Consider the following 18,526-nt stretch of genomic DNA (forward strand, 5'->3'; position numbering starts at 1 on the left):
GTATCTGCCGTTCGGAGTCGGCTTGAAACTGTACTCCCTCCATTTGTGGAACAACATCAACACGCACACCACAAATAGGAGGAGGAGCTCGGCCAAACACCCAAAAAGGGTGCACGCGCCAATTATGTATATAAATGTCTAGAGCTCGTTTCACAAGCAGAGTTCTCCATTTTGACGATAAGGATTTTTACAATAAGGCTTTTTGTCGGTGTGCCTAAGAAAATAAAATGCTCGCGTTTGTGAGCACTTTGCATTACAGGGATAGTCTGATTTCAAATCGTGCAAGCAAAATGCTTGAGTTCGTGCAAAGTCAAAGAGATGGCATTACAGGTGCATAGCTTATATTTAGTTAGAGGTATCTCTTGCAAGAACACTCACCTAGTTTCAGCTAGATCGGTCTATTTCTTTGTGTTTTACATTCGTTTGAATCGAGGAAGTCGATTGATTTTCCTTTGCATCACGACAACGTACCAGCTTATGCCTCAGCGGTTGTGATCGCAAAATTAATCCAAATAGGATTTCAACTCATTTGGCAACCCTTGGATACCTCTACGGACTACTATTCCTTCCCCAATTTGAAGAAATGGCTGAAAAGAAAATGGTGGTTGCTGAAACGAATGGGTATTTTGCAGTCTTGGAAAAATGCTATTATTCGGAAGAGATTAACAAACTAGAACAACGTTAGACGAAGTCTAAACAATGAAAAATCTTTAGCACAAACAGTTATGTAGTTTTTCTTTGCATCAATTTTTTAAACGACCCTCGTATTTGCCAGAAATTTTCTCTTGTAAACGGTAAATAAAGCGATGACCTGTAGCTCTTTTTAGCAATTTTATTGATTATTAGCTCTTAATGACTTTGTTCTTTATCACTTTAAAGACCTTGAATTACCTCTCGTGCTGAAGCATATAAGATGTAAAGAACGTGTTACTAGATCGGTGCATATATTTCAAAATGTAAGCGTAAGGGAAAGCTACTCCAAGACGCCATTTGTCCATGCACTATTTGTCCAACTGGAAATCGTCGAAAAACTTTCGTACATTGTGTGGCATGTGAAATGTAGTGTGCACTCAGCAACGAACTATGGTTTCGATTAAAACTTCAACAGCCAAAAATATGCCCAGTAAGTTTTAAAAGAAGCGTTCTGTATTTTTAAATTATTTATATTTTTAATTCGAATACCTTTAAGTATGTATATAAATTCATTATTTTTTAATCATTGAGCTGCTGAAATATAATATTTGAGTGGTCATTTTATAACCTTAACAGACTTCGTCTCGGTGCGAGCAGAGGAAGATCTGCTGGTGTCATCCGGGGTTAATAGAGGTTGCCCCCAAGGTGGTGTGCTGTCTCCATTGCTCAGGTGCATGGTAATCGATCCTCTACTCACCACCTTAAACGATTCGGGAGTCAACGCACTGTGGCCATCTGTCCGGAGCTTTTCCGACTACTTCAGACCCGGCATTAGATGCTCTGATTGGTTTGCCACCACTTGATGCTTTCATCTAAGGAGAGGCCTTGAAGGCCATCTGCAAACTGAAACACAATGAGAACTGGTACGGCCCCTGTCCGGCATTGGAAAACAGAGAAGGCATGGACATCGATCCAACGATTCTCTCCATGCCCCTTGACTTCATGCTATCAAGAGTCGTACTTGAAAAGAGTTGTGGTCGAACTCAGAAAATGAGCCCGGCAAACACTCTTTTCGCATTTTGACGGATGGCTCCAGGACCGATCATGGCTCCGGCTCTGGGGTCTTCGTGGAATCCAGCGGGACAAAACTGCACTTTGCTCTTGGAATGCATGCATCTGTGTTTAAAGCGGAGGTGTATGCAGTTCAAGAAGCGATGAACTTTGTTGTGGAAAACCAATGGAGAGGCAGATCTATATGTGTCTGCAGCGACAGCCAAGCTGCGCCACATCAGGGGTTATCAAGTAGCGTAAATCCAGAGTGAACTATGTCGGTAGACATAATAACCTGATGCTAACATGGGCCCCGGGACACGTGGGTATCGCGGCTAACGAGACCTCTGACTGCTTAGCAAAGATGGGCTCTGAGGCCGTTTTGCCACTCCCTTCTGCGGCCATCACAGGCACGGTTAGCAAATGGGTAACTACCACCCACAAGCGAGCTTGACAGGCTGAGAGAGGCTGCAGATGAACTAAACTGATGTTACATGCCCGATCGACAGTCACAAACTCTTCTGTCATTAAGCAGAGGGGAGTGCAGATGGCTGGTTGGACTGATGACTGGCCACTTTCTGTGGGCGAAGCACATGGAAAGGTTGGGCATCTTAGTCAGTGTACTCTGCCCAGCTTGTGAAGAGGAGGATGAGACGGCGGTCCACTTCCTGTGCGTCTGCCCCGCCTTCGCTCGAATCAGGTTTGAGGTCTTTGGCACTGATGTGTTATGAAGCGACCATCTTGGCTCCTTGGCAAAACAAGATCTACTCAGATTTCTTCGGAGATCGGGTAGATTTAAAGAAAAAAAGGGAATCCAAGTGTAGTACAATGGACTTAATTCATGTGTGAGAGCTGCACTTGCTAGTTGTCCCGACACAAAAAAACAAAAAACCTTAACAGATAATGTGTAAGACTTTCTTACGGTGCAGAAGGGTTAATCAAATGCCACTAACCTTTTTCTTAAAATACATAATAAAATATCGAAATATAATATCATCCATTGTACATACATACATAAATATACATATTGGTATGTACTTCGTATTAAGAAAAACGAATTTAAGTAAACCAAAAGAAAAAACAGTCTGTGTGCATTGCCTATGAATTTGTTTGTAAATATTTATAAGATAAATTTGCACTACCAGGAAGTGCCAACTAAGGCGTATCACACCGAATTCCTGGTTGCCAAAAATCAACGTTGAACTAAATCTGTGGGTCACTGTTACTGTTATGTAATTTGTAACTATGTAGCTGCTTATCTCTCACCAAGAGCTGCAACACGCCAAGAGATTCACTTGCACTGTGAAGATATGACCATATGAGTGTACAATGGGTGCTTATGCTCATATACCAATATACAAATGTTCATACATTAAAAAGCAAATGTGAGCAATAAGAAAATGCAATAAAAACAAACGAATGAACAAACTAAATAGAAATGGTAATGAAAATTGCAAGAGCAAATAACAAGAAACATCAAAATAAAACAAGAAAGGAAATATTACCAAACAAACAAAAAGTGACGACAGCAGCATTGACTTTCGTTAGCTGTTATGAGCACACACACACAGAGGCACAGGCACATAAGTGTATGTAGTGATATTGCATAAAAGTGCTGAATTGTCTAATGGCTGTACGTGAAGCGTTTGATTGAGTGTAGAAGTGATCAAATTTATGCATTTGACTATTAGGCCCCCTGCGTGTTTGCCTTTGTGCATGTATGTGTGCGCGCCTTGCATACAAAAATGCATTGAACTGTAAAAGGCAACAGGTACCGGTTACTTTGCTACATCACCAACAATAAACCAGACGAAAAGTAAACAGCAAACAACAAAATCAAAACAAAAATATAAATAAAATGTGATGCCTATGAAAAATGGAAAAACAACAAATACAACAAGTGAAATACTCACATGCAGGCGCGCACCACGCCAGATTAACCGGCTTCTTGCAACATCGTTACCGCAAAATGTAACCGAGCAGAAATGCCAGTTACGAACACAAAGCAGAGTTGTAATAGCAGCAACAACAGTAGAAAAGTAAAACTAATAGCGTGGCAATAACAACTAAAGCAGCTAACTGCATTACACCAGCAGCGGTGTGTGTTTGCATGGGTGTACGAATGCAATTGCAACAGTGACTGCTGTGCCAATTTTTGTTGTGCACTCGCGTGGAATTTCGGCGTCGCACAGTGGGCAAAACACATAAAATGTGCGAAATTACAACGAAATATAATGAATTGAAGAGGAAAAAGTATAGAAGAGTCTATGCTTACGTGTACGAAATCCAATTTTTTAACTTCAGTTTTTTTAATTACTTAAGAGTAAGCGTTTTCACACTTATTTTTATTATTATTATTTTTTGTTTGTAACTCCCTTTTGTTATGTCACTACTTACACTATTATATAATTTGGCATTTGACATGTTTTGTTAGCCATTTACGGAAATATCGCTCTTTAGATAACTTTGAAAATCACCGTTATATGGAAAGTGAACATAGTATTTGACCGACTTCGCACATTTCAAATGGCAACTTACTACATGTCAGGAGTAGTATTGTGCACTAAGCGACGGCGGCAACTGTAGCTGAATGGATTTGTGCGTGTATACCATCGGGCAGTTGAAACTCACATGAAACTCTAAATGATAGAAACATTTTTTTTTTTTTCTCATGTAACGGTCGCCACTCCGCAGACAATGATAAACTTCCAACTGTATTTCTGCCATAAAAAAGGTCCTCATAGAAATACATATATCTGCCGCTCAAAGGCGGCATCAACCTATAGGTCCCTATATTTATGGAACAGCATCAAAACGCACACCAAAAATCGGAAGAAAAGTTCGGCCAAACACTCAACAAAGGATGTGCGCGCCAAATATTCGCTACACAGACTGCCGGTCGGACGAGATTCGGGTGTGGTTGTCGTCAAATTTCAGTGATTTTTGAAATCTTGCTTTGTAAGGTCAACAGCATACCAAGTTAAGTAGTGTTTGATACAATTTCATAGTATTTGCGCGGATACAGGAGCTACTTTGCTAGATGTTTTTAATACTATATAGTGGGCTCCTCCGATATCATTGCATATAAAGTTTAAGAAAACTTGATAACGAATTGCGAGAAAATCGATATTTTTTTTTTATTTTTAAAAGGTACCAAACTTACATTGGGGTGACAATTTTGGATTTTAATTATTTTCAATATCAATCTACCTGGCATAAAGTGCAACTGTTACCAAAAAAATTTCAATACTCTTGTGCAGTTAAGTGGTTGGGAATAAAAATATCGCTTCTTGTATTTAAAAAGTAAGAAGTACCCAATTATCTTCATATAGTTTCCCAATCCACAGAAGTACTTACGTGTCGACCGCTGTTAAAAAACGTATTTCTATATTTTTTGGTGTTTCGAACCCGGCATTACTAAATGGTAGTCACGCACTTAACCATCTCGTTACGGCGGCCGCAAAGGGATGATAAACGCACTTCAAAATTTAGTTCATCGTATGAAGTCTCATATTGGCAGTCGCACCTACGCCTTAACCTCTTTTACAACCAATATGACCGATTAACGATATAATGTTTAAGGGGGTTACATTTAAAGGGCGGTTTTTACAGCAAGCTTTTTGAAATGATGTAACCAACACCTGAGTTTTGTTTTTCCTACTTACACATCATTTTCGTTCTTCAGTTCCATTTTCAGCGCATCTCTGGACATCGACTTAAGTACTCTTACAAAGGCACATCAATATAAAATCTGTTTTAGATACACTGATAGTCCTTCGCTCCCGTTAAGCGCATGATAACGGTAAAATTAAATATTTCGCTATATCCATTATGGGACATCTTAAAACTTCACGGTATAACTTATTTCCCAACACTTCCTTCATTCCATGATAAATCATTCACTCACTGGATATTTTTTGTTATGCGACGGCATCACAAGTTGGTTCTTTGGGCGCGGACAAAGTAGCCGAGTGAGTTCTTGTTTGAATACAATTTCGCTAAACCTGAAAATGAGAATATCAGTTATTTCTAAATTGCGTGAAAAAGTATGGAAAACACGATCCGAATTGTGATACGACACGGGCTTCCCATAAAGCCAATGCATCGGCATATTCATATTCGGGAGATATCTAGCCAAGTGGTAGACCATCCGCTATATTCACTGGATCCTAGGTAATGCGATGTTTTCTAAGATGAAATTTTTTAAGAGGAAGGAAATTAAAAGGTGAGATAGAGAAAGCAGCACACGCCTTGGAGGATCTGACAGAAGGGATGTACAATGAAAGTGATAATAACTGAAGACGTATGGAATCGTAATAACATTTCTCTCAGCGTCAGTCTCGCTTATATGTTGAGTGGCAAGTAAACGCATAATAACAGAACTATGAGCTAGATGTCCTGGTTATTAATCTCTCATGAAGACCATCTCTGATACTCGAACTTCAAACGCTGAAGAGATACACACCGTCCTCAACAACCTCAACATCGTATACTTTCTAAGCTGGAGCGCTCATGGGGCTTGACCTAGGCGGTTGAGTCGTTGGACTTCAATTCATCGAAATACTTGTACATTTGTTGAGGTAATTGTAAATGTATAGATCGTAAAACTCGGTCAGCTGTTGGTTTATTGCATGCGGTTATCAAAGGCTTTACAGTATTCCCTATCTTTGGCCACCATCATTTACTGTGTAAAGTCCAATCAGTTTTTATTGCTCCTTTAAGAAGCTGTAGGCGGCAGACGGTCTTTCACAGTTGGAATAAAACAGCTAGTGAGTCTTCATCTCAATGCGGAGTATTTATGTACATTTTTCATGCTTACGCGTGCACACATACGCATCCTATGTGTCGTATATACGAGGGCGGGTCAATAAGTCCATGACTTTTTGTATTTCTGACCACTTTACTGAAAAAGAAATACTGCTCCTGTCAACAGGCATCTGTCAGTTGACTCCTGTCAAAATTTGAACGTGCTGCGTCAGTTAGTTTGTGTTTTGCAGCTACCTTTATCAGACTACCCAGTAATTCACAGTCGGCCACAAACGCAATCGTGTAACAACTTCACAGGAAGGTTTGGCGTTGTTTAATCGCAATATAGAGGAGTTTTTGCGCCGTTTTGTAACCGTGGACGAAACATGGATTCACCACCACACACCAGAGACCAAATGGCAGTCGAAACAGTGGGTTTCTAAGGGTGAATCGGCTTAATAAGCACACGAAATTCAGTTCTTTCCATTTTCTCCTCAAATTACTGGGTAGTCTGATAAAGGTAGCTGCAAAACACAAACTAACTGACGCAGCACGTTCAAATTTTGACAGGAGTCAACTGACAGATGCCTGTTGACAGGAGCAGTATTTCTTTTTCAGTAAAGAGGTCAGAAATACAAAAAGCCACGGACTTATTGACCCGCCCTCGTAAGTATATGTTGTCATCAAATTTCAATTGCCCATTAAACTCGCTACTCACGTTTGTTCGTTAGTTATTTATGACCTCAGCAGTACAATTATTGTAGCGGTTTTTTTTTTTTTTTTGATAATTTAAGTTTTGTTAATTTTGTTTGTGAATTTTATGTAAGCCACATTTCTAACAACCCACTGGCTACCATCTACTCCACGCACTACGAATGTGAACTGCATTTTCATTTTCATTAATGTTTTTGTTATTATTGTCTTTTTTTCTGGTTTTGAGGAAGCGTTGCTTTTCAATGCGTTTACATAGTCAATGAGAAGTTCAAGTATACCGGCAGTAACTTAACAAAATAAATGGTAAATGCAACAATTAAAAAATGGCGAATAGCAATGATGCTAAAAACGTTGATGATGTGTTCGTCATGTGGTAATTTAAAAAGTTATTTAGATAAATACGAGTCTGTTTGTATGCACATAACGTCGATGATTGTGCAAATCGTATATGAGCAGGTTGTAAATACTTCATAAGAGAATTTTCGAATTTGAAAGATTTTTTCGGAAAAAACAAATTATTTCTTACATAATATTTACCACTTATTTGTTGGTAATGGTTGCACGGGTTAGGTCAAGGCCTTTATGCACTGCGACCAGATTGATCTATTGTGCGCCCCTAAGTGCTTAATTTTAATTATTTAGTAAGCGAGAAATCGAACCAGAAATCGAGCCAAGGATTATGTGTTTCCCGTGACCCAATGTTTCACAATTAGTAATTAAGTGTTCCATGGGCTTCTCTTTATACCAGCAGAACTTACTTAAACTAGTGATACATAGTCCTATTGTATTGAAATGTTTATTGCAGGCAAAGACCCTTTTTATCTAGGTTTAAAGCAGATTTTGCTCAGTTGATATGCTGGAGTTAAAGTTCAGGATCTTTTTGGAGTGATTGAGGCCATTTGTGCCGTTCCAGTATTTCCCGGTTTTTGTTTGGACTCATTTTTTGGTTTTCTGTTTTATGTTGTTTTTATTAACGCAGAAAAACGGGATTGGTACAAACTTACTTTTTCGAATCTTACTTCGTATACGAATTCCACTGTTTCCATTATTGAGAAAAGCTCCGCAGAGAAAATTGTGGTATCTGTACAAGTGTTAAAGATTTGCGTGCTCTAGGCCCCACTATCCCTGCTCCTACCCCCACTATCCCTGCTCCTATCCCCACTATCCCTGCTCCTACCCCTACTATCCCTGCTCCTACCCCATGAAGCCTTTTGGATCCATCTGTATACAATTTTTAGGAATCATCATGTAGCCATGTAGAGCTAATCTTTCTCACTTCCCTAGACGGGAAAAGAACCTTTTATCTTAGTAAAATTGAGTTCGGGTTCCGGGTGGTGGTTTGCTTGGGTTATGCATGCTGTTTATGATATTGAGGTGTTCAGTAAGGTCTCCTGATTTACATTTTTCTTTCATGTGAAACGAGATTGCTTGCATAGCAGCTTTCTCTTGTCTTGCTAAGTGTAGCGCTGGTAGATTTAAAGCCGCTTCCACGCCAAAATTTGGGATAGTTCTTATAGCTCCTGTTATGGTTAGGCACGGCAGCCTTTGAAGTCTACACAGTTATTTGTTACATTGCAGAAATTATAGAGTTCCGTCACACTACAAAGGATGTGGCTGAGCGACTGCGAGTAAAGTTTTCCAAGTATTTTAGACATTATCGTATATTTTTCTTTAAATTGGCTATTTTTTGGCTTGAGTATAATATGACGTATACTGAAAAAAAGTTTAAAAATTTAAATGTTTTAAGATAGATTTATACGATGTTGAAAATTTTGGTACAGAGTTTTTGAAAGTGAAATACTTTTAATTCTTTTTAACATTTGCTTAAGTTTTTTTTTAGCTTTTTAAAGATGGAATATTATTTTCAAAACTATTTTTTTTGAAAAAGAAAATTTAATTTTTTTAATCACAAAACTCTGAACTTCGACGGCAACTTGAGAATAAATTAATTAGCTTTTATTTTGAACAAAATTTAATGAAACTTCTCGAGTCTTTCAAATAACATTAACTTATCGTAGGCCGCCGTGGAATGGAGAATGTAGGTTCGAATCCCCGTGAAAATCCAGAAAGAAGGAAATATTTTTTCTAATAGCGGTCGCCCCTCGGCAGGCAATGACAAATCTCCGAATGCATTTCTGCCATGAAAAAGCTCCTCATAAAAAAAATATCTGCCGTTCGAAGTCGACTTAACATTGTAGTTCCGTAGACGCGCCCTGTATTTACAAACAAATTTCCGTTCCTGATTTAGAAATTCGCCAAGCCATGTAATTTTTTTAAATTCAATCAAACTTCGATTCTTTGAGTAGCGGGTAACTTTGGTATTGAAGTAAATGATAAACTCGCGAAGATTCTGGATATAAGTCCAGATGCCTTCTAAGGCATAAACAAAGAAGAGTCAGAAGCTCCTAATGCACTACAATGGGGCAATGAAGCATATTTGAAGCATTCCAGAGCATTTTTTGTGGTCTTACAACTGAAATCGTTCACAAAAGAAGTGGAAAAGGCCTCTAGTGCACTACAATGTGTTTGAAGCACTCCAGAGGATTTTAGGGCTCAAACAACTGAAATTATTTTAAAAATCAGAACCACTCGAAAATTGTCGCGGAAGGTTTCCCCAAACCTGAAAAAACTGTGAATCTGTAAATGTTGCAGAATAGGAAACAAAAGGCATCATTCTTGAGTATTGCCCTACACCGATGCGCAAATGCAAAATAGTACTGGGTGAATTTCAAAGACTTAGACACAATACTAAACGTCCTCTCGGCAGTAGGGTTTAACGATATTATTTAAATCCTGGAAGAAGCCACAATAGATCTTAAGGTTGCAGTGCTTTATACCTAATACAGTAATAATAAACTAGACGAAGCCACTGCTAACCGTGGCGGTGTACAGCTAGTATTGAACTAATTTCATTTAAAAGTTTCCATTACTTTTATTTATGCTTTCTGACTTTTTCATTACTTAAATAGTTCAGTGGTCAGTCATATCGATCGATGCACCAACTTCTTCTTCTTCAATTTAATTTGTTTGTTAACATAGCCATAACATAACGCAACCGTATGGTATTGTGTTAATGCGCTTAGCTCTCAACTGACTCTGAGGTCCAACACCCATGTTGTTTCGACAGGTTGGGTTCAGAGGTAGAGGTGTGTAAGACGAGTGGGTTTGGTGGGGCATGTGAAGGGATGGTTAGGGGCGTGCGGGGTGCCTTCACATACAGGACATATACTTGGTATGTCGGGGTCAATTCCGGATAAGTAGGAGTTTAACCTAGTACATTATCCAGAACGTAATTGTGCCAAGGTTACGCGGGACTGTCGGGGAAGTTGGAACTCTTCGTCTACGATGGGTAGTGGTTGGATTCCAATAACGGCATTCGGGGGTCGAGAGCTTAAGAAAGTAGTAAGAGTCTCCTGTCGTTTTTTGTCTGTCTTAACACTGTCTGATCCAGTAGTTGTCTGTTCGTTTTATCCTGGATCTCGTCGGCGTAATTGAGGAGGTGCCTCCTGACGTACCTCCCAGGCTCTGGCTCAAGTAGGTGCCCACATGGGTAAAACCTGTGGTAGCACCCAATCAGAAACTGTTTGCTGAGAAGTTTGTTTTGCTCCTTTACAGGTAATATCTGTGCCTAGTTCTGAAGGTGTTGAAGAGGGGCAACCCGTCGATGTCCGAATCGCAGTGTTTCGGCAAGTCTGGGGTTTTATCCACTGCGTGTCACTAGTTTCAGGCAACCAGACAGGCGCAGCATAGTTTAGAACCGGCCGGCCGATTACCTTAAATGCCGATAGCAACATTTCTTTGCCTTTGCCCCAAGTGCTGCCGGCAAGCGATTTGAGGACCTTGTTGCCATTTTGGACTTTAGTGGCAATAGCGTTTGTGTGCGTAAAGAAGGAGAGCAAAATGTCAAAGATTACACCTTAAATTTCGGACTGTTAACAGTCGGAATTGGAGTCTCATCGATTTTCACCTTGAGTTGCCGTTTGACCTCCTTTGTTCAGGTGATAAAGAGTTTCGTCGTGAACTTTGTAGGGAAAAGTTGTACATTCCTCGCAGTGAAAAAGTGAGAAAGATTGGTGAAGAAATCGTCCACTTTGGCGCACAGGCCATCAATGCCATTTCCCGACGCCATTATCATGCAATCGTCAGCGTAGGAGGCCAGGAAGACTCCTTCTAGGCCATTTTGCCATTCTGCCGTTGAGCATTTTACTTAATATTTTCTCCATCCCCTTCTTCGTATTCTCGACAAACGAGCTACGACATCAGTTCGGCAAAACTTTCGGTCTTTAGTATTTGTTTTTCTATCAAATCCAGCGATAGATCTTAGTGCGCTCATTGCAACAGTTGTTATCATTTACTGAGTTCTGCTAGTATCTGCACGTGTTTCCAGATTGTATGTTGTGATTGGTCTGGCGCACGTCGCTTTTTGCTTTCAATGTTCATATAGTAGGTTGTTCAATAAGTTTTGCGTTCGATAAGAGAAGGTGCTGCTAGTAGCTTAATGTTTTTTTGTTATGTTGGTACGCTCTTCATATGAGTGTACATATGTGAAGTTTCATTTCAATCTGTCAATTCACTCTTTGGTTACAAGCCATCGAGCCAGTATCGAGGTGTCACAGTATTTTCTACAATCGAAAAAGTCAAGTACCTTGCAGTGATTGAATTTTTGTTTTTTGGAAGATTTAAAGTAAAGGAAATGGAAGATGATGAGATGATGAATGTGTATAAGGCCTTTTACCATCAATTAGTACAGTACAAAGATAGGTTGCTGAATTTAAACGGGGTCGTAAAAGCCTTGAGGACGTGATCCACGTCATAGATCAACAAAAGAAACAGTAGGAAAAATACAGAACTATCGTATTGGAAAATCATCGAGTGACTAAAAGAGATTTAGTAACAGCGCCAGGCATATCATTGGGCAGTGTGAAAAAATTTTTGACTGAGGTATTAGCTTTCAGAAAGCTGAGTTCACAATGGGTGCCACATTCGCTAACAATGGAACAAAAACACATTCGATTGCGACTTCACCTTGACCCCTAGCAACTTCCACTTGTATCCAAACCTATAAAAATTCATGCGTGGAAAGTGTTTTTCATCAAATGATGATAGCTGTGGAACCATATTTTACAGAGCTTCCAGATTCTCACTTCAGGGATGGAATTCATAAATTGGAATCTTGTTAGAAAAGGTGTATTGATGTTCAGCGATACTATACTGAATGTAATGTAAAGTGTATTTGATACGATAACATTGTGTTTGTATTTATTTCGCTATGTTTTGCTTCGTAAACAACCCGATATTGAGGCAGCTTTACTAGCTAATATTTTTTTACTTCTTTTATTATATTAAGTCTCTGCTACTTTTTATATGAACCCCTAGGTTGGTGAATTCAAGTACCTGAGATCTACATATTGTGTTTTTTAGTGAGTGCTCAAACTTAAACAGCAGCCGCTGTAAGTTGCCTTTTGATTCTACAAATAGAACTGCGTCATCAGCGTAGCAAAGCATTTTGAAATCTCCAGTGGGCATACGATATCTTGGAGCTGCTGGTTTCACCTCTTTAACTATGGCATCCATTATAACATTAAAGAACATTGCGCGTGAGGGCTTAAGCTATCGCCTTGTCGAATTCCAGATGTTATTGGAAAGGTATCCGCCAGGCTACCATCAACTCTAATTGATGTCCAACTATTGCTGGAAAAAAATTTCAACCTCTGTATAGTCAAAAGAAATGAATACAATTAAAGCACACGAAGAACTCCACCATTCAGGGGCGTAATATTGAATATTTGAATTGTGTATCCGCTAACAGGCATCGACATTTGGAGGTTGGATTTATTTGCGTGTAATTCTGCGCACTTAATTCATTTACACCAGAAATCAGCGGAGTTACTTAAACAGTATTATTTTTATAATATTTATAGATTAATTTGTAATACAGGCTGAAGTCACATGAGCTTTTTTTTTAATAACTTAAGTAAATGCTTCCGCATTTCAAAATATATAAGTTGCAATAAATTTCGGTCAAAAGTAACCAGTTTTCTCTATTTAGTTTATTTATAGTTTCATCGCAACATTCACCCTACTACCGCGCAGTAGTCTAAAGTAGCGTGTTGCGTGTTGCTAGTGGCATGTTGCATGCCTTACCGGCCTGTTGCAATGTCGTTTGGTGAGTGTGAATCCACTACTTCCGCCAAATTTCTTTAGCAACAATAATATTGCCGCGCAAATTGTTGTCTGAGAGTTTGGCTCCACTCGAACAAAACCAGTTGATTATTACAAAAATTCGCGCTTAATTGTTATGATTTACACGCCAAAAATGCAATACGATTTATGCTTTTATTATTAAATAAATATTTGCATTTAAAATTGAGGATGAAAATTGTCCACTTAGTTACGAAATTTGTGAAAGTGATTAGATAAGAAAAAAAAATGTGCACATTTTTTATTACTAAATATTTTATAAACTACTGTAATCAAATATAAATTACTAAAATTTTCATATGTCACATATACAGTTAACTTCATATAAACCTCCTTCACTTCCTATTTACAGTCGCTCAGCGTAAAAACGACACCAATCAGGTGTACGTGACCGAGTCATGTCTGGAGAAGCCATATCGTTGCCCTCATCCGAAAATACAATTCTACCTCTACACACGCCGTACCCAACAAAACCCCGAATTCATTGATGTGCTGGACGACAATGCGCTCTATTACACACATTTCAATCCGCGGCATCCCACCAAGCTCATCATTCATGGTTTCGGTGGCGGACGCAATAATAGTCCCAGTCCGGATTTGCGCGAAGCCTACTTTAGCATAGGCGATTACAATATTATTATTGTAGATTATGCAGACGCGGTGAAGGAGCCCTGTCTCAGTCAAATGGAATGGGCTCCACGCTTTGGCAGTCTGTGCATCTCGCAACTGGTTAAATATTTGGCGCGTCACCCGCGTGGTGTGCAGCCAGATGATCTGCATTTGATCGGTTATAGTGTGGGCGCGCATATTGCTGGACTCATTGCCAACTATCTAAAGCCGAACGAAGGTAAGTTGGGACGGATCACCGCCTTGGACCCGACTATTTTCTTTTATGCGGGCACAAATAATTCGCGTGATTTGGACTCGAGTGATGCCAACTTTGTCGATGTGCTGCATACGGGCGCCGGCATATTGGGTCAGTGGCATTCGAGCGGTCATGCGGACTTCTATGTAAACGGTGGCACGCGGCAGCCGGCTTGTGTGGGTTCACCGACGCTATTTCGTAAGTTTGAAACAATTTTATTTGTCATTTCTTGTTTTGGTGGAATTATTTAGTTTTTCTTTCACAGAAACTCTGGCCTGTGATCACACGAAGGTGACTCCCTACTTCATTGAATCGATAACAACGACGCGTGGTTTCTATGCTGGTCCTTGTCCGAATCTCTTTACTTACCTGATAGGTTGGTGTGACCCGAAGAACTCGGAATATGTGCTAATGGGTGAACATGTCTCGCATGAGTAAGTAACGTGATAGTTGTGATGTTCTACAAATTCTAATCGGTGTAAGAGATTTGGGCGTTGAAAGTACAAGGTCTTGTGGGAATTTCACTAGGAAAACTTGTGAATTGGAGGAAGACTTCACGGCACTACTGTTGTAAATTGAGTGGACCCTGGCCCGGCCCCTAAAGCGCAGTCTCTTAAAATTTTAATTATAGCGTAGATACTTACCCTCTTCAAAATACAACCTGAAACCAGTTATGGATACGGACATTCTTCATAACTATGGTTATTTCGTTAATTTGAAGTCTAAAGGATTAAGCCTTAAGGATCTCACGAGGATAAGAAAGAGTATTTCTTAGCGCAGTTTTCCACTCGATAATTAATGATGGATTTAATATCATTAGTGATTTCTGTGAATGAAAAAATCGGAGTGATTGACTAGATAGGTTGGGATAAGTTGAAGAGCATAACATACTATATATGAGTACCACTGAGTGGTATTTGAGTGGCAGTAGAAATCACTTAGGTATATATATATATATATATATATATATAATTGGCGCGTACACCCTTTTTGGGTGTTTGGCCAAGCTCCTCTTCCTATTTGTGGTGTGCGTCTTGATGTTGTTCCACAAATGGAGGGACCTACAGTTTCAAGCCGACTCCTGATGAGGAGCTTTTTCATGGCAAAAATACACTCGGAGGTTTGCCATTGCCTGCCGAGGGTCGACCGCTATTAGAAACAACTTTTTTTAGCTAAGCTTTTAGATTGCCCAATATAGTATACAGAAACTATAATATTTATTGCCAAATTAAAACCTATCCCTATACATATTCGAAGAACTGTTTTCCCAACTACGATGTACTCAAAATACCTTACGTCGGCAAGTCGTTTACTGTTTGTTCTAATGAAGAAGAATGTTACAGAACTACGAAAATTATTTATTCGGATTATTCCGTCGAATGATGCAAAAGGGTTAAGTGAAGTGTAATGAGTTGTGGTGATATAAATAAAGTACAGCTGACTTTGCTCCTTGGCATCATCAAATCTTGAAAATATAATTATATATATATATAATAAATTTTGAGTCCAGCCTTGACGTAGTATTAGAATTAGCAAACTTGTACTTTTTAGGCAGTTTGAAAAACGTGAAGAGTAAAGGGACACTTTGAAGTCAGGAATAGTCGGATCACTTTAATTTGCCCGTTTCTCAACTTGCCAATAGAATAAGATGAAGTGAAAATATTTTGATGCTATTCGAGGCGATTATTGTTCTGAGAATAAGACGCCCTTTGTTTTTTTCAGTAATCCGTCAAATAAAAATTTTGTCAATTACGAAGTTACAGCATCCCGCGAGTACTTTACTTGAACATTAGCTAGCTACAAAAATTTTAAGGGATTATCAACTGGCCTATAATTACATCGAGCCGTGCGTTTAATATCGGCTAGAGCGAATGAAAAATTGGTTACTGCCACTATAAAGTGGCGTTTAAATTTATAGTTAGTTAAGAAAGTTTCCCTAAGATATTTTTGGTAGCACATTTACTATACAAAATTTTTTTTTGATTTTTTCACAACGCAATTACTAAATTTTTAATGAATATTCTTCATTTTTGAAAATCATCAACCCTTTTACAGCGCTCGAGGAAATTACTACGTAACCACAAATGCCAAACCACCATTTGCACGAGGCTTCCCGGGCAAAGGACGTTCCGCAAACAATGGCGAGTATCAAGGCGTGCGCAGATAATCCGAAAAAATTACAAAAAACATGCATTTGTAATTATAAAAAAGTTTAGCTAGAAAATAACTAAAAATTAATCTACTTCGAGTATCTAATATTGATTTAAATGTATGTATGTAAGTGGGTAGCGCTTATTTGTGATTTTAGTTTTAGAGCTGGGATGTTCTAACCACTGCGTACCAGTTATTGTATTTATGTGAAATACTCTACATTTTAAGTATTTTTAATTGAAATGTTATAAATATGTATATATGTGAGTGTGTATATTGGGGGACAGATTTTGTTCAATTTAAAATTTCTTTTAATTTGAATTATTTTCGAAATTTAGTAGCACAGTTGGGGTTGGGGTATTATTTACTTAAGTTTAATTTAGAATTTGTCACGTTTTATTATTAAAATTTATGGATTATGTGTTTTATGTATTTATCAAAAAAGCCATTTATTTTCTTACGTGTAGTATTGTAAATATTGTACAGATGTATAGGGTGATCAATCATGAGGTGCTTTTTTCAATAGTTAAAAAAAAACAAAAATGTAAATTATGTTCAAAACCTTTATTTATCATTTGAAAGGACATTCTTTGACATTTACTTTTTGAATATGACTTCATTCAAATGTTGGCCGCAACTACGCTTAAGGTGGTCAATTCTGAAGGTCCAATTTTCAATCACTCGTTCGAGCATTTCGACTGGTATGTCGTGAATAACACGCGTAATGTTGGCTTCCAGAGCTTCAATCGTAGCTGGTTTATCAGCATAGACCTTGGGCTTCACGAATCCCCAAAGAAAAAAGTCCAAAGGTGTGATATCACAAGATCTTGGTGGCCAACTCACAGGTCCTAAACGTGAAATCAGCTGCTCTCCGAAATGACTTCTCAATAAAGTCATTGTTTCACGAGCTGTATGGCAAGTGGCTTGTCACAGAACGCTGATTTTCATAATACAGTTGAACAATTTGTAGACGTTGTTGCGGTGTGAGTCTTTCCATGATGAAATGCCAAACGCTGTTCAACAAATCCACGATGACAGTTTGCCACAACTCGCGCGCGATCTGTAAAAAAAACGCAAATGAAAAAAACTCCTCTTAATTGATCAGCCTATACTTAAAAAAATGTTTTCGGTATTTTTAGGGTAACTTCAATGTAGGAAATATTTGTACAAAGAATATTTTTAGATTAAATGCATAAGATGAACCGTGTTTGTGAGTTATTAATAAATTTCGAGAAGAAAAAATTTGTTTACATTTTATTTGTTTTATTGTTATTAAGTATCTTTTGCAACTATATGTTTTTAGACTAAAACAAAATCAAGTCAGTCGACTGAAAACCTACTCGTGATTTCAACACTTACAAAATTTTAATAAATTTTTTAGTATTTTGATTTATTATACAACTGTACATTTAGTTTAATACTTGATGAAAGAGATTGTACCACCTTTAAATTATTTCGTGCATTCGATATATGGAGAAAATGCGGAGCATCGTCAGAGACAAAAATTAATGGGAATTTGAACCTGTTTGTTTTGTAAAAAACCAAATTATATTATTGATTGAGAATTAAAAACAAAAAACATACAGCATGGGAACCACTGCAAATATATTTATGAAAAATCTTTAACAAGAGCAATTTATTTGATAGCCTTTCCACCTGAATTTTATTGCAAAAGTAGCAGTTTTTCACACATTTCAGTTGAATTTTAAAGTATGAGGATCAGATGAAAGGTGATTAAATAAGCTTTAACAAAAAAAATTAATTTAGCGCTGCTACCTGAATTTTATTGTAAAAATAGCAGTTTTTCTCACACTTCAGTTGAATGTTAAAATATGGGTATTTGGTGAAAAATGTTAACATAAACTTCAAAAAATCAATTATTTGGTGTTGCCACTTGAATTTTATTATAAAAAGAGCGAGTTTTCACATATTTTAGTTGAATATTAAAGTATGACGATCAAATTAGAGGTTGCCATCTTAACTTCATTGTAAGAATAGCTGGTTTTCACACATTTCAGATGAATATTAAGCTATGGCTATCAAATGAAAGGTGTTAATATAAGATTTCTAAAAATTGTTTATGGTGTTGCCACATATTTATTTCGAAAATTAAGAAAGTGTTTTCAAAAATACATTAATTGTAAAAGAGCATATAGTATAGGTATA

The 18,526-nt window shown here is 38.1% G+C and overlaps 1 protein-coding gene across 1 annotated transcript in view; it reads left to right on the top strand.

Annotated features, from left to right (window-relative positions):
• LOC129247744 (phospholipase A1 member A) overlaps positions 1-16,408 on the top strand; it is a 44,846-nt gene extending 28,438 nt beyond the window's left edge. The window contains exons 2-4 of the mRNA XM_054887022.1: positions 13,697-14,407; positions 14,475-14,643; positions 16,265-16,408. Of these exons, the coding sequence (XP_054742997.1) occupies positions 13,697-14,407; positions 14,475-14,643; positions 16,265-16,376 (992 nt within the window). The 3' untranslated portion in view covers positions 16,377-16,408. The remainder of the gene's footprint in view (positions 1-13,696; positions 14,408-14,474; positions 14,644-16,264) is intronic.
• The last annotated feature ends 2,118 nt before the right edge of the window (positions 16,409-18,526 follow it).

The sequence above is a fragment of the Anastrepha obliqua genome, chromosome 5, assembly GCF_027943255.1.
Source record: "Anastrepha obliqua isolate idAnaObli1 chromosome 5, idAnaObli1_1.0, whole genome shotgun sequence".
Taxonomy (NCBI): Eukaryota; Metazoa; Arthropoda; class Insecta; order Diptera; family Tephritidae; genus Anastrepha; species Anastrepha obliqua.